Here is a 17,342-nt window from a genome sequence, read left to right on the forward strand (position 1 = left end):
TTTTTTGTCTTTTACTGTCACAAAGCAACATATTTCACCCAAAAATTCCTGTCTGCTTTTCATTTTTGTGTAATGAGAGCTCCGAGATGAAAAGGAGCCAGAAATGCCTCACCCTTTAAACCCCTTGCGTCATATTTGCCTTGCATTGCTTAACTTTCTCTCCAGTGTCTTACACTGTAAACAAAGATGGATATGGGCCACTTCTTCTCAAGAGAAAAAAAGAGCACCAGTCCTAATTTTGTCACATCATTTGAGTCCTAGGCATGGCATCTTGTGGGTGTCCTGTGTACCAGTGGCCAAAATTGTTCATGTATCCACCAGAATGCATTGGCGTTCCTTTTGGGTTCATACTCATGTCCCAAACGCTGCCAGGAGGAGTGGAAGACTGGAGCGGGGTGGACCTTGGCTCTCCTTCTGGTCTGCAGGGCCCGCTCTTCATTATTTTTTTGTACTTGGATCGTTTGTTTTGGAACCATATTTTGACCTGAATGACCAAAAAAAGAGAGAAAAATACAGATGAATAGGGAGCTGCGCAACAAGGATTGTAGGTTGCAGAGGTATAAACAAGGAGTCATTGATGTGGGGCCCGCTTGGAAGAGGTGGGCGGGACTGGGAATTTTAGTAACGATCAAAACCAAGTGAATACTTGGTAGTATAGATCGAAACTGATCAGATACCGACACTTTTTGCTTGGAAATGTCATGATCATTGAATAATCGAACCCTCCCCCTTAACTCACCTCATATTTATGATACACACATAACAAAGATTTTAGGCACTAAAAACGTTTCATTTTATATTGAAAAAATTACAATTCAAACTTTAACAATATAAGAATTGAACAAGAAATATTGATATTACAATTGTTTCAGAAAAAGCAATTAGAGTCAAATAAAAAAGCAGCAATATAACAAAAATACAAATACAGCAATGCAACATGTCCAATGTACCTTCCATTGGAGAGTATTTTGGAAATTAAGTCAGAAAGTGCAAGTCGAGTAAACAATGCAATGTAAAAACCTTTTACAGTATAAAAAACAAAAAACAACAATTTAACAAACAAGCCCTTTACTATATTGTTATTTTTTGGTGTTTAAAATCAGATTCCACACCGTGCTGCGCTTGGCATTTGCTGCTGTCATATTTAGCGTCTGATGGGGGTTTCTGTGTAGATTTGGCCCTCTATTCTGCCTGGAAGGCAAGATGCAGCAGCAGGCCAGGTAGGAAGAAGGGCTAAAAGTGTGACTGTCAGTCACACAAACAGGCATAAACTAGAGAGTGTTTTGAAATGTGGATAATAACTAATGATAAGTATGTAGGCATCTGGGCATGCTCGTGGGTTGATGTTGTTGCAGGAGGTCACAAGCTGATACATACCTGTCAACCTGTACGGTTTTGCCGTACAAAGTACGGTTTTTATGCATTTTAAGACGAGTACGACGTACAAGGAAATCTGTACGGAAAAACGCAAATTTGTCAATCGCATGCGTCTGCCGCCTGGGGATTTCCCATCATGCATCATTCCGATAGAAAAAAAAATGGTGTACGATTATTTTGTATTTTGTACGGGAAAATACGACAGTTTGTACGCGCATGGAGCCGTGGAGGTTGACAGGTATGCTGATATGCTGAGGGAGCCGGGGCTGGCGACCGTGAGATATCACGACTTGATTTGAGGTCACTATAAAGGCCAATGTTTAACGTCTGGAACTTTGAACGTGTTCTGAATGCAATAAAGAGCGTTCCGTTTTGCCACATCTCCTCTCTGCGTATATTTTGGGGCAACGCCCAACGACAAAATAATTGGCGCCCAACGCGGGGCCAAGAGCGATTGATGAGGGAGAGGTTTTTTCTATCTCCATAGCGTATAGAAAAAGCGCTTTAAGGAAACTGCTGAAGGAGTGAGCTATCGATCCAGGACAATAGTATCAATCCGCTCAGAGTACTTGCTTAGTATCAATAATATTGATATTTCAATTGATCCACACTCCACTACCACAAGGCAGCCTGCAGACCAGTTCATAAAATTGCTCGCCAGTAATAGGTCATTGTGATTTTTTTCCAGAAACTCAATTTACTAGAGGGCCGCCAGAGCAACGGTCAGGGTGATTTTGGGATGTATTCGATTTTCCACAAGAAAACCACTGTAAGAAACCTGTCACTGTTTTCAAACACATTTCTTCATGCTACACACTAAGATCCAAAACTCAAAACAATAAATAACTGATATAACTGATAAATGACCTATCATTTGCAGGGGCTGCACTTACATTAAAGGTCCAGTGTGTAATATTTGACGACGACATGTCGCTGTATTGTGTACTGCAATCGAAATAGACTAGAAGGAAAAATACACACTTCAGAGATTTAAAGTGACCAATATGCACGACTTTTTTCTCATTTCATGGCCAGCCTTTCGCTTTCCGGTGCTTGTAGCGGTACGAATATGTTAGCTTCCCCTAGTTGGGGCTAAGGTGTTATGTAAGATAAATGCAAATTGCTCGACCTAGAAGTATTTTAAAAACATGCATGTTAATATCAAAGTTCATGCATTTTTGCTTGTTTGGTTAAATTAATATTTCTTTTACAGATTTTTTTAGCACTAGAAGGCGATTAATAATACTGTAACATATGTTACTTTTGTTGTTGTTGTTGTTTATGTTCCTGCAGGGTACCTTTAAGAAAAGATGTGACGCGAAGGAGGCGAGAGGCGACAGATGCGGGAGCTTTGTGCTTTGAAGAAGGGTTATTATGTTATTAACTTAGCAACGAGACTCAATCAGCAACTGACTGCATCATTGATCATTACAAGCGGTACCTTTAAACTTTGATAATGCTGCGGGGTCCCAAACTATCATCCCGCATGTCACAACTGGCCACTGGCTGCAAGTTTGAGACGCCTGATGTCAACGATGGACAGGATACGAAGAAAGTGTTTTATTAAATTTAATATAATTGTCTTTGTTGTCATTAATATCAATCTTGCGAAACACTGTACTCAAGTGGATTAGACATGGCAATCCAGGGTATATATGCATTAAAGACTTGAAAGAGAAAAATAAGATTGGCAAAATAAAGTAATGCGAAGGGACTGGCTTAAGGTATAATAGTAGTACAATGAAAGAAAAGGGCATTATAATAGTAGCACAATAAAAAGTAGTGCAATAACATTTAGCATAACATCTAACAGCAACAAAAAACATTTAGCAGCAACAAAATGTTTTGATTATTTTGATTTTAGATTTACCGAAATAATATTTTGATAGTATCTGTTTTTTTAATTGATGAAATGAATCAATAACCTGGTCAGTCCTCACATATGTATATGACACATTCCTCAATACTCTAAAGCAGGGGTGTCAAACTCATTTTAACTCGGGGGCCACACGATAGAACAAACATTCTGTCGGGGGCCGGACTAGTAGATTAAAGAGAAAGAAAAAAAGAGATAAAAAAAGAGAAAGAGGGAGGGAATAGAAGAGAGAGGGCGGGACAAAGAAAGAAAAAGAGAGGGAGGGAGAGTGTGAGAAACAAAAGAGATAAAAAAAGTCTTGAGAGAGGGGAAAAAGAAAGGGAGAGGAAGAAAGAAATCCAAAGAGAAATAGAAAGACAGAAGGAGAGAAAAGAGAAAAGAAAGCGCGAAGGGTAGAAAGAGAGAAAGATAAAAGAGAAAAAAGGAAGAGAAAAAGAGAGTCACAGAGAGTGAAAGAGACAGAGAGTGGGAGAAAAGGGGTGAAAAAGAGAAGGAGAGAGACAGAGAGAGAAAAATAAACACAAGTACAGTGTCTTTGTTGGAGGCACCTGGCTTTGGCAACATCAAGCTGACATATTTCAACCTGCAGCTTGTTTTTCTCTCTTGCTTCTCTGAGTGTTGTCTCGCGGGCCGGATTCAATCCCTTAGCGGGCCTGATCTGGCCCGCGGGCCGCCCGTTTGACACCTGTGCTCTAAAGACATATTTTGAAATGATCTGCATTTATATTGCGCTTTTCAAGTCAATGACTTTCCAAAGCGCTTTACATTGTGCTTCACATTTCCCAATAGCGGCCGTGATCTGTGCAGCCATGTAAGGCGCTAACCTGCTTATTGGGGGTATTGGGGGTTCAGTGTCTTACCCAAGGACACTTCGACATGTAACACGGACAAGCTGGGATTCGAACTGTTTATTATTGATCTAATCAAACTGTGCCCTTTTTTGATTACATTTGTTTTCATGGTTAACTGAGCCTATTTAAACATGATCATTCTCATCATCATATCTTTTGGTGAGAAATTATTGACAAATTTCAAAAGGGAAATATAATATTATTGCTCTTAATCTAATGTAATTATTTGATTGTGGTAAAATTATTTTCTTTAAATTTGTTTGTGATACTTTAATTGCCCGCTTGCAAATTGCACAAATAACGCACTAACGCAATAACTTCCCTCTCAGACCGGTTATCCGGTTCACCAGCACAAGTGAATCATCAATAATTATAGAGTTAGCAAACATAGTTAAGACAAACAGGTTTAAACTGCCTTCAAAGGAAACGGGTGGTGACCAGGAACGCCGAGGCTATCACTTCTTGCAAATCAAAGCGGATGAGGACAAGTGAAAATAAAACGTTAGTATTTTTTTACTATACATTACGTTATCACGGTTACTGGGAGGAGAATCCCCCACGATATGTGAAAATCCATGCAATAGCGACTCCCTTTCATAAAAGCCCCCGAGGGTCAAACTCACCTGGGGTTTACGTTGTTACCAACTGAGAGTATATAGCTGTAACAAAATGAAAACTCTATATCTGCTCAGAAAAACAAAGAACCCAAAACGGCAGTTCAATGAATGGTCTTTATTGTCATTATGCAAAAATCCAACAAAATTGAAGGGGTTCTCCTTTCAGAGAATGAAAGTGATTTAGAGAGCGGCTGGCTACCTTGAATTGAGAAAGGTCCCTGCGATGATTAGAATACAATCGTCCCAAATGTAGGTTATCTGTTTCATAGGTAATGGATCTGATGTTGGTGAGATACAGGCTCAAGAGAGTTACAAAGCCTCGCTGTAGCAGTAGGCCGGACCCACTGCTTTGCTATTGCCTTCTCTCCCAACGCTGCTACTGGCGCTTCCCGGACCCGATATTAATCCACGGAGCACTGGCGTGTGATCCCCATTCCAATAGGCTCTTCTGACTTTCCTCAAAGTCCGATTTAATTGATCGATTTATTTTCGTTTGCGTCGCTTAAGGCTTGCTGGCGCTGTACTACGCAGTTTGTTGTGGTGGCCACATTCACTTCTGCGCCTGCCCTGCTTTTAGATTGACAGCATACACAGCCTATCACCGTCGTGCACACTGGCAGTCACGCCCACCCAAGACACACACATACAACCTGCCATTGTGATAGCATTTGCTGTCTGCTGTACGCTGCAGAACACAATGCATGATACGTCGATATCAATGACACTAAAGACAATTCAATCAAAATTAAAAATTTCGCAAAGCACTAAACACGTGATAACAGAGGTGTGAAATAGCAAGGGATTACTGTAATTGTAGTCCGCAGTTTTAAATTCCAAATGTTGCGTTGTGAAATGTCAACTATTTGACTGTACTGACGTTGTCATGAACAAAATTAAATGTTTAGAATACTTTTATGTTGGGATTTAAAGGTATTTCTTTAAAAATATCTAAAAAAAATTTTGCAAGAGAGGGGAATTTTGAGTAGTCAAGTGAAGTCATGTATCTGTATCAATGTCTGAGAAAAAGTGTGCTATTGAACAGCCATTGTAAACATAAAAAACTAAATTACGTACACAGCACACAGTGCGCCTGCTTTCTCTTTTGTCATTCATTATCGTAATTTTTTTTTCAAGATTTTGTTAGCAACAAATCAGAACATTAAAATGAATCAGAGTGCATACACTGCAGTCTAGGGCTGCAAAAATTAATCGATGTTGTCGTCACAAATCAATAATAGAAACAGTAGACAATAAATTTCCAGAAGAGGCATCCCTACATGAACATAATTTGTTGAGAGTCGCACATGTACAATCGCCAAAATAGTTTTTTTCTGTAGCAAACATAAACACTGAAATGGCGCCGACAGCATGAACCACGTGTACCAAAACTTTTAAAGTTTGGGAGCATTTGAGCCTGGATAAAGAAAATAAATGTATTACTTGCAAAGTTGCGTATTGTGGCAGTAGATTGGTGACGCTTGAAAATTTGATTTGCACGTCTGACATTTGAACGAAACAGAGTCTGACTCGCCTCAGTAAAATTCAAGTAAAGTCCAAGCCAATACAGGTTTGATGACATACGATATACATTAAATACGCATATATTTCGCTATAAAAGAGAGATTGAGTGTAATGCCGGATTGCGGCTAACAAACATATTTGAAATGAACTGCAAGCATTCTGAAGAAGGAATGTCAATTTTTTAAAATGTTAAAAACAACAAATGTGAGGTGTTAAAACCATTTGATTTTCAAACTGTTGAGAAGCGTTTGCTGTTGACCACTGACTGTACTTCACAAATTATTTTTTATATTTTTTTATTTACTGTCCTACTGCTGTTAATGTGCCTCTTCTTGGTTTAAAGTGATACAATAGTTGATTTTACTTTATTTTTTCTATGCCTGTCCTTAAAAAATAGACAAGGGTTCATTTATGGACTTATGTTCCTTCTGACCGAGCACAGTGCCTATTTGGTTTTGGATTTTCCTTACGTAATTGCAGTATGTTCAATAAAAGACACATTTTTCATTGCACTCATTTCTCTTGTGTTCACTATCATATGCCACATAATTAAATCAGTTTCATGCTAAATTAAAGAAAATAATAATAATAATCCAATTGGTCGACTAATCGTTTCAATAGTCTGTGATTTGTCGCTGGTGTCAGCGTACTGTCGTCCCTGTTGAATTGTTTTTGTGAACAGGCAGTAAAGTAAAGTTTCATTTTGCTTATCGGCCTGGAAGTCAATCGACAGGCAGCCACATTAAAAGGATTCCTCTTGTAATTATGGGTTTCACTTTTCACTAACAAAATCAAATTGTCAGATTCTCCCTGACCCCAACGTTGGGGAACTGAGTACTTAAGTTGCTGCAATGTGTGCTTGGGTATGGTTTGAGTAATGCCTGTATGCAAGGATGTGTGTGTGCGTTTGTGTTTGTGTGAGGTCAATTATTTCCTATAAATTGGGAATGCTAGAAAACAGACCTGCATATAGTAATAACCTGTAAAAATAGAGGGATTAAACTAAAATTGATATTTTTTATCTTTATAATATAATATCCTGACATTTGGTTGTAGTTATGTCATAGAGAGAGTTAGAATTATCCTCAGAAACTTGAATTGTGTCAGCTTTCAAGCTCAAGTTAGTGGATGTTGACTTATTAGGGTCTTCAGGAGGTGAAATTTCTATTTCAGATCTTACTCTAGAGGTCGGTGTTACATTTTTAGTTACCGGTAAGCCTCTTTCTATGCATTCAGCAGGTAATAGTTCAGGTGTTTCAACAAAACCTGTCTTGTCTTAGAACTGGAATAATAAATGTCTGAGAGAGAGGGAGAGATTTAGAAACACTGTAATCCTTAGATCATAAATACGTTCCAAAAATAATTTATTCATTTAGAGCCTCAAACATTTATTTGACAAATAAAAGTACAGAATCTACTGTTTTTTCCCCCCCATTTATTCTGTTTACAAATAACTACCGTTAATAAGCAGGGAGACTGTTTAGTGAATCAGAATGCATGATGAAAATGTGTGAAGTGGAGAAACCGTGATGCTAAGGATCACTGTATATCTAATGTTTGCTCATAAAAGGTGTTCATATTTATATCACACAAGAGTATCTAGAACAGTGTTTCTCAACCAATGGGTTGGGACCCAAATGTGGGTCGCCAGCCCGTTTTTTTTTTGAGTCGCGGGCCTTTTCCTTGATAAATTAAAAAAAAAAAAAGGGTCATTGACCCCCCCTTAAAAGTAGATGACGATAATGCCCTGTTCAAGCTCTTCCTGTATAGTCAACCAGCACTGTTCTAAATGAGTTTGATTTCATTTATCTGCCCATAATAATGGGTCCCAAGAAAGGTGGTTATAAGGTAAAGGAAGAGTGGAAAACAGTGACAACAATTGAGTCGAAGAAGGAAACGATTGCGAAAAACAAAAATGGTGTACAAGTGTCTGCCATATAAGTGCTGCTGGAAGGTACAGTAAATAGTTTCAAAATGTAACTATTTTTAGATTTTTACCATTATATACATTTTTATTATTTTCCTAATTAAATAAGTATCGATGTTTAGATACACGCTTTTGACTCTCTTCTAGTATGTGGCTATTTTAAAGCAGTACTTGGTACTTGGTTTTGCTGGTCATTTTGTTTTCTCTAGTTTAAACTACACAATCACTTAATTGGATACAGTTGAGAATTTCGTTTTCTTGATTTGGGTTGCACCTTGTCATAAGGGTGGGATGGTGGGTCCTGAAGGTAGAGCAGTTGAGAGCCAGTGCATTAAAGCGTACTTTTTAATTTCCAAAACAATAAATGAAAAACCTCAAATAGAGGTTGGCATAAGCTTTGGAAATTCTACTTTTAGTGATCCAGCCAAAGTGACTTGCTTGCAAGCACATGTGTCTACTTGGCCTTAACAAAAGAGGAAAGCAAACAAAAGACTCATCTCAATCTCCCTGTGTAAACTTGTGTGTGATTTAGGATTATCATGAAATGCATGACTGAACACACATACGCGCACACAAGCAAACATTAAAAACTGTGTGTAATCATTATCATCAATACTGAATAAACAACTGTCACAAATTGACTTTTAACAGGGTTTGTACGGGTGCTTGAAATCTTGAAAACACAACATTGAAACTCAAGCGCTTCAATGTTGTGTTTTCAAGGATTGAAAAGTGCTTGAATATTGGGTGAAATGCTTGTAAATGCTATGAATTGTTTCTCAGATTGTCTGCTTAAAAATTACGCTGGCATTGCTCTCTGGTGGCTTCGCTTTGCCATTGCACTTATTTTTCCTTCGCGATTACAGCTGGCATTAGTTTGTATAGCATTGTCCTACATAGCGTTATTTCGCCCTATGGGTATCGCCCACTTTACATAAACGAGGAACTATGAAATGTGTTTCATTGGATGGAATGCGTATCAATTATGGGTATTTATTAAGGGCCATGCAAAAAATTGAAGTATCATTTCCCAGTGGTAAATCGTAATGAAAAAACAGACTGCAACTGAAAATGTAAGCTACATATTACTGTCATTTTTACTCAACACCTATGTAGGGCGAGTTTTGCTCCTAAAATATATATATTTGTAGATTACTCAAAATCTAAAAATCATGTCTTGATGAATGCACACGCAGAAAATTGCATATGTGAATCGCAGATATATTTGTGACTCTGCAAAATACGTGATTCACACCAGATTTATTCTTTGAATGGTAATGGAAAAATTGGAAAATTGGCTTGGAAGTCCATGTACCGTAAGTGCTTGAATTTGGCCATGATAAAGGTGTACTAACCCTGTCTTAGTATTTGAATTGAGGGAATCTAAATACTACATAACAAAAAATTGTATTGGCTGTCCACCACTGTATATAGCTAGATGAAAGAAAACACCTGCAATCGCTAGGTATTTTTACAAATGCAAAATTTAAAACGAGCACTTTTACAGATATATCCAGTGATATAAAAATGACCATGCAGGAGTGTGTTTGGAGGTGATTGGATTGATGTGTGGCCAACAGTCGAGCTCGCATAAAACATGTCAAGTTTGTATTCAAACCAAATGCTTTTACAATTTGTCAGACACACTTTTATATACTTAAAAGAATACATTGTATAGTATTTGACCACTAGATGTCTCTGTATTATGTGAGGCAACTGATGAGGGTTGCTGCATATTTAACCAATAATAAAATTTGTACATCTATTTGTATGATTATGAGATCAAATAATATATTTTTTGATATGGATTTGGTCATGTCATAGAATGTTGCACGTGTGCTTATCTCATTGCAAAATGGCAACGGTAGGTAGGTAATCTTTTGTAGTTAGGAAAAAGTAAGTTAACTCCTAAACCAGTGTTGGGCATAACTCCGTTAAAAATAATGTAACAGCACATAAATACTACAAAGTGTCTTTGTTTTTGAGTTTTTCCTTGCCCTTATGTAGGTTTTTGATCAGGGGATGGTGTAATAATAGTCTGTAGTTTGCAATAATCTGTGGTCTGTGCAGCACTTTGAGGCTCCTTGTTATTAAGGGCTATACAAATAAACATGACTTGACTTGACTATTTAAATCACTGATTCAAACTCAAGGCCCGGGGGCCCATAATGGCCAGTGGGATGATACTTCGAGGCCCAAACCTTAATATGCAAGTTATTTTTTCAGTAATGGGAGAATCAAACTATTTTTTTCTGCTCTCCTTTATAACTTTTGGGATCATGCCACCATTCAAAATAGCGACCACCATATAGTCAGATAGCAATTACGAATACAGCATTTACTAAAACGCCAAAAGATAAGGCGAATTAGAGAATGCGACGGCAACTGACTGATGTCCATGTCTTTATCAGCCGGCTCTTGGAAGTAGTCTCTTATGTTGGGTCTAAACACATTTCAAGGATTTCAAGGATTCTGTGCTGTTGATTTTGAAATAGTTGAGTATAAAAAATGTTAAAATGGTTTTGTAATTTATCTTTTTTGTAGATTTATACATATTTTCATTTGTTTCCTTTGTTTTTTCAGTGTTAAGGTCTAATTGTTAATTTCGCTTCATTTTCTCAATTTTTAAGTCATTCATCATGATGCATAATAAATGGATGTATAAGGATTCAATAACAAAAACAACCTGAAAAGCCATTAAGGTGCCCAAAGAGCCGTCTCTTTTTCATGAGCCAAGCCAAAAAAAGCGGTTATCTCAAAGAGTTGGAATTCCCATCCTTACTACGATCAATTTGAGTTACAATTATTTTATTAAACTCTCTTTACATTGCTTACTGCTCGTTTTTATTGTATTATATTCTTTATTATTTTCTTTTTGTTGCACATGAAGTGCAGGATAAATATGTTGATGGTGAGGTGCACCTGACCGCCCTTCTCTATTCAACTGACTCAAACAATGCTTGGAAAATGTCGAATTCCATGACATACAAGAACTTCTTTTTAAAGTGACGGAAATAGTTACTTTCCCTGGTAACTGGTTATTTTTACTATAGAGTATCTCAGTTACTAACTCAATTATCTTTTGGAAGAAGTAAGTGACTATCCATCCATTCATCCATTATCTGCACTGCTCATCCTCACAATGGTGACGGGGGTGCTGGAGCCCATCCCAGCTATCTTCAGGCAGTGGGAAGTGGACACTCTGAACTGGTTGCTGGCCAATCGCAGGGCACACAGGGACAGACAACTCACTCGCCCATTCACACCTAGGGACAATTTGGAAACCCACGCAAGCACGGGGAGAACAAGCAAACTCCACACAGGAAGGTTCGATCTCATCACCTCAGAACTGCGCTAACCACTGTGCTGCCGTGCTGCATTAAGTTAGTGACTAACTACAACTAATTACCTTTTTAAAGTAACGTGACCAACACCAACCTGAAATAATAACCCAACCAGACAACTTTGAATAAAAAATTGAGTCATTATTTCAAGTGACTGGAATATTGCATGTCAACTTTTGGAAAAAGCTCAAAGTTTTTTTTCGGTTTGTCCTACCTGCGTTTGCGTCAATCCCAGTTTTGCGGCCAGGTCGGCCCTCTCAGGCAAAGCCAGGTACTGGGTTTGCTGGAAACGCTGGTTAAGGGCCTGCAGCTGCAGACTGGAGTAAATTGTCCGAGGCTTTCGGATCTTTTTCCCGTTCCCGTTGAGACGGAGCTCGCCATTTTCTAAGATGGTGGTGGGCTTTTCGTGTTCTGTTGGAGGAAGGAAGATCATATGATTCTCACAATGTTTCAACATATCTTTGTTTTGCATTTGCACATTTTCCTTCAAGAACGTAAAATCATTGCTGGTTTTGGTAGCTATTGCAGAAAAAAATTGTTTCTGATACCCATACCTATATGTTTGCTTATCTGATCTTCGATATGACACGTAGCGACTGAAAAGAAATGTAGCTCTGAGAAAAGCTCGGAAAATACATCACATATACTGCCGTACTTTTGAAACACCTAATGCTGGGCTCAACAACCCGCGGCACTGGAGCCGCATTCGGCTCTTTACCACTGCTGAGTGGATCCCGGGGCTCAATAGAAAATGTTTATAAATTGAAAAAGATGGAGGAGGGAAACGTATTTTGTTATAATATGATTTCTGTACAACAGACATGACACAACTTTTCACGTTTTCCTAAGCTGTAAAAATATATAGAATCAATATTACATTCAAACTAGGGATGTAAAAAGGAGACAAGAGGGAAGATAAACTGGTACGACTTCACCAGTGAGAAAAGACGAGTTCGACTGGTGCTCTCCGACTGGGATGAGTAAAAAAAGACACAGTTTGTCGCCTCGAATGCACCATAGTCATATATCATGAGGTAAAGTTGTAGTTCTCAGGTTTGAACTCCTGGCTGGAGAATTTAGCTGCAATGCTTTAAAAGGTGCAAAAAACATTGTCATTTCAAGCATTTTAAAGGGGCAACTTCACTAGCCAGGCAGGTTGCTGTTTTCATCAAACCAGTGGGTGTGTGATGAAATGAAATGATCTGCATTTCTATAGCGCTTTTCAAGTCAATGACTTCCCAAAGCGCTTTACAGTGTGCTTCACATTTCCCAATAGCGGCCTTGTATTGCAGCCATGTAAGACGCTAACCTGCTCATTGGGGGTATTAGGGGTTCAGTGTCTTACCCAAGGACACTTCGACATGTAACACGGACAAGCAGGGATTTGAACTGGGATCCCTTGATCCCAAGACGAGCACTCTACCTCCTGAGCTACTGCCGCCCCTGATCATTTCATTTCATTTAGAAGGTGAGAATTATATTAAATAAAATATTTTCATTTGGTATAACAATGTAAATAAAATTAGAGTATTCGGTTACACTCTCACCAGATGGTTGCTGGCCTAGTGAAGAGCAAAAAAAAAAAAATCATTCACACTTATCCAACAGTGACAAAATTAGAGTAATGCTACATATATATATTTAAATATGTGCACATAAATGCTACACTGTTACTTTATTTAAATCATGGACTCAAACTCACAGCTTGGGGGCCAATTATGTCCTATGAAATAATAAGGGCCCCCACCTCAAGATGAAAGTTTAAAGGGACAGTGTGCATTATTTAGCCCCTCCTATTCGTAGAAAAAAATACATTAATAAAAAAAAACCAATATTAATTTAGAAAATAATCAAAATGACATGGTGCTATAACCCTGCATCTTAGTCTAAGTTTAGACATTTGCATTAATTCGACAAAAACAATTGTTTCACCTCGAGCAAGCTGAAAAAAATTTGTCCGTCATCTTGCTGCCCCAGGTACTCAGCAAGAAAATGATTGTGTCACTTTGAGTCTCCGTAGTTTGTACTCTTCCCTGTGCTTTTCAGCACTGGTTTTTAGTTGCACTATACAAGATAGCAACAACTAGCATTTACATAATGTACACTGACCCTAAGTGCAGCACATGCAAATTATGGATTCATTTATGACTGATTGATTTTTCTTTGATATTAATTCTTAACGTTTGTTTACTGTTTACTGTGCTATGGTTGTTTTCATGTTTTTCCTGTGGAAGGGCCTGGTTTCACCCAAAGTCACCCACGAAATTAAATTATTTTGAGAACCCTGATTTGAATAAATAGCCAATGAAATAATTTAAATAAATGCATGCACCATTTAATAATTTTATTAATTTGTCATGAATTAATGCAATGCTCATGAATGAATAAAACATGTATTAAAATATAACTTTAGATTACAGTAATGAAATTACTTATTATTATTTGTAAAACAATCACATCCCTCAGTTTTGTTTACAGTAAATTATTAAACATCATGAAGAGTTAAATAATCCAGTTTGGTTGGTGAATGAACATTAAGCGCCTTACACTGCACATCACCTGGAGTCTGCAGGTTCCGGAAGCCTGTAAATTCTAAAGGAAATCGTTTACATAATTTGGATAACTTAAAAACTCAAGAAGTACCTGCATCACTCAGGCAACTGCGTTTGACTCCAATCAAAAGATTTTAATCAGGCTTAAGCTCAGCCAACTTAGTTCAGCAAATGAAATTAATCATGGAAAAGTGGACCATAAAAGTAAATGGAGAAACAATTATTGTTGCTGTTGCTGATTATTTTCAGATTTTTTTTTTGTTAGAATATTAATGCCGCAAGTTGGAAATTTTGTAAGCTATTGGCAAGAGGTAGAAATGACGTCTGAAATAAGCAACGTTGAGGTGGAAAGACAAAGCGGCGCATTTTCTACCGTGACACAGAGGATGACAAATTCTTTGGGTTAAGTATATTGGAGTTAGACTTTGGTAAGGATGTCCTTCATGATAAAGTTATGTGAATAATATAACTCTGGCGTCAAAGTGTGCATTTCGTTGCCAAACTGCAGCGCCAAAGTGTATTACTCAAGTAAACGTAAAAAGCAGTCATATCAATAATTATTGAGTAAAGTAAGTGCATGCTGTGCAGAAAAAAACAACAACAGGGAAGCCCGGCCCAGCCCAACTTAATGATTGACATTTTATGCCCAAGATCTTACCTATAGTCCTGAGTTTAAAAAGTGTTACATTGACGAAATTTGTTCTTCATATCTAATTAAAAGAATGGGTAGTATTGGGCTTTGAAGAAATATAACATTAAATCACTTGAATTTCTTCTAATAACCATTCCCAAGAAACTCCAGTGTGTAGCCCCTTATTGGCTTTTACAACTCATATTATTGACTATTGTCAACATATTAGGAATAACACTTTAATGAACAAACAAACCTAAGTTGCAATATCAACAACTTGCCAAAATTAGTATGACATTCCATGACACGTAATGTTAAAAGAAAGAAAAATATGTTAGACCAAACTCATCATTCCCATTTAACCTCTGATCCTGATTGTCTTGGTCACTTGATAATTTAGAATATTGTCGAGTTTTTCTACATAGTCTGTATTGCTGTAAGTAAATAGGAGCCAAGTTTTGATTGCGAGGTTTATTATCATTAATAAGAGGAATTGGAATTATTATTCGGCGAACAATTGGCTGAGGTTGACATATATGAGTTATGATAACTAATTGGGTGTATACATGATACTTGTCAACTTATACCATTTTTATTGTATATGTTTTTTGATTATTGTGAACACAGTATAACAATTGTTGTACAGTATTTTTTCTCTCAATTTTTTGTTTGTTGTTAGCACGATCTCCTCCAGACCATTTCAGCTCTAATCCGAATCGTCTCGGTCATTGGTGGCAGACGATAGCGTCATCGTAAAATGTTAATATTGTCACGTTATACTAGCAAATGTTATCCTTGACCTAGCGTTGATTTAGTAAATAAAATGCGTATGGTCACACAAATCTCCTTATTTTTGTTCTACATAATCTGTTTGCTACGAGAAAATAGCTTCCGCGTTTATAATCGCTTAAAAAGGGCCATTGCAATCATTAATAAGGGGGCCAATTGGCCGAGGTCTGGTATGGATTTTTACAACTCGGGTTTTTTACAACTCGGGTTTTTTACAACTCAGGTTTTTGACGAATGTTTACAACTTGACATATTAAAAATAACTCTTCAATGAGCAAACAAGAATGGAAATACCAAAATGAAAGAAAAGCATAAAAACACCAATTGAGTGCATACATTTTTTACAGTGTTCGACAAAGACAGTTTGATACCTTGACGCCAATTATCAAGTGGATGAATTGAATAAATTCATACATGTCAATGTCCTTTACCCTGCGTTTTATACGTTTTTTGATCATTTCAATTTGTGTAGCCTATACCATATTAAATTTTCTGTACTATGGGAAATAATTACAACAGACCAATTTTATTTTGCCAACTTCGGCTTTAATCCTTTTCGGCTCTCATCCCAAACGCATCGGTTGTTTACACAAATGATGTAATTACATTTATTTTATTCACCAAAATAAACAACACAAACAATTATCCAAGCAGTTTTCCTATTTCTTTCCTCACTTGCAGTAAATTAAGTGTTGCAAATTCAATTCGAAAAATACGTATACAATACAGAGAAAACGTATATAAATTGACAGGTATGCATTTTGTTTATTTTTTTCTCCCTGGCAAAAAAATGAAGCATTTAACTTTGGTTTTAAATGAACATAATTTATAGGAAGGATAAAAACGCACCTTTCTCCTCTTGCAGTCTGGTGTGCCCAAGGACACCGCCGTGGCCCGTATTCAAGTAAGGGAGGTAAGACCCGGGCTGGTGCGCGCTCACCGGGTTGTGGTAGGTCGGATACCCAAGAGGGCGACCATAGGATGGCGTCGAAGAATGGAACGGTCCCTCGTGCAGACTATGGAGCGGAGTGTGGTAGGAATTATGCGAAAGTCCCGGGGGAGGCTGCTGGGGTCCCTGGTAGCTGCATTCCAGAAAGGCCGACTTGGAAGTATCAGAGGGGACCAAATGATCTGCCGCCATCGAACTCATCGTCATCATTTGGATGCAACTAACAGGTATTGTTTTATCATCATGGGGGGAAAAAGATAAATAGTAAGTCAATGGTATAGTTATTTAAGTTTGCGCATGTCTTCTACCACCGGGATATAACCGCATGAGTCCAAGCAGCACCGAACTCAATTTATTTTTTTTCTACAAGATTAAACAAAATAAAACAAAAACGTCAACTATTTTAAAACGCCATTAGAAATCCTTCTATTTTTTGGTCCAGAACTCCAACACAACAACAAACAATAACTCCCAAATCTCCAAGGAATACATTGTACGACACACGCGCCTCTGTGTATGCGTTTGTTGTGTCAAAGTAAAACCAGTCAGCCTGCAGCGCCAGTTTTGCGCCTCGCACGATGCAAGCTTATTGGCTCCCAAAAAAAGGCGCAACAGCTTGAAAAACAACAACAAATTAGATCGAAGTGTGTTTGTTTGTTTTAACTTAAGAATAATACATTCGTTTGTATCACAAACGAGATTTAAAAAATACTACAATGTATACCTTATTAATAATCACAGTTTAAGCGACAGTATACCTTACAAACACAGCGTTGCACAATGAGACAGACGACTATGTAAAACAGGACAGTCAATTTCTGTCAAATTGTCGGGGCCACCTGGTAAAAAAAAAAACCTCACATGGGCCAGACTAGCGGATTCAAGAGAGAGTGAGAACGAGAGGTGGA

At 37.7% G+C, this 17,342-nt stretch overlaps 1 protein-coding gene across 1 annotated transcript; it reads right to left on the minus strand.

Annotated features, from left to right (window-relative positions):
- Window positions 1–241: 241 nt before the first annotated feature.
- LOC148375097 (homeobox protein Dlx4a-like) lies at window positions 242–16,835 on the minus strand. The gene is made up of 3 exons (XM_088356108.1): window positions 16,335–16,835; window positions 11,728–11,924; window positions 242–484 (listed from the first exon to the last, which is right to left on the minus strand). The coding sequence occupies exons 1-3, from the start codon at window positions 16,642–16,644 to the stop codon at window positions 242–244; spliced, it is 750 nt and encodes a 249-aa protein (XP_088212234.1). The 5' UTR covers window positions 16,645–16,835.
- Window positions 16,836–17,342: the final 507 nt, after the last annotated feature.

Source organism: Urocampus carinirostris, chromosome 1, assembly GCF_059441175.1.
Source record: "Urocampus carinirostris isolate Australia breed hairy pipefish chromosome 1, RoL_Ucar_1.0, whole genome shotgun sequence".
NCBI lineage: Eukaryota > Metazoa > Chordata > Actinopteri > Syngnathiformes > Syngnathidae > Urocampus > Urocampus carinirostris.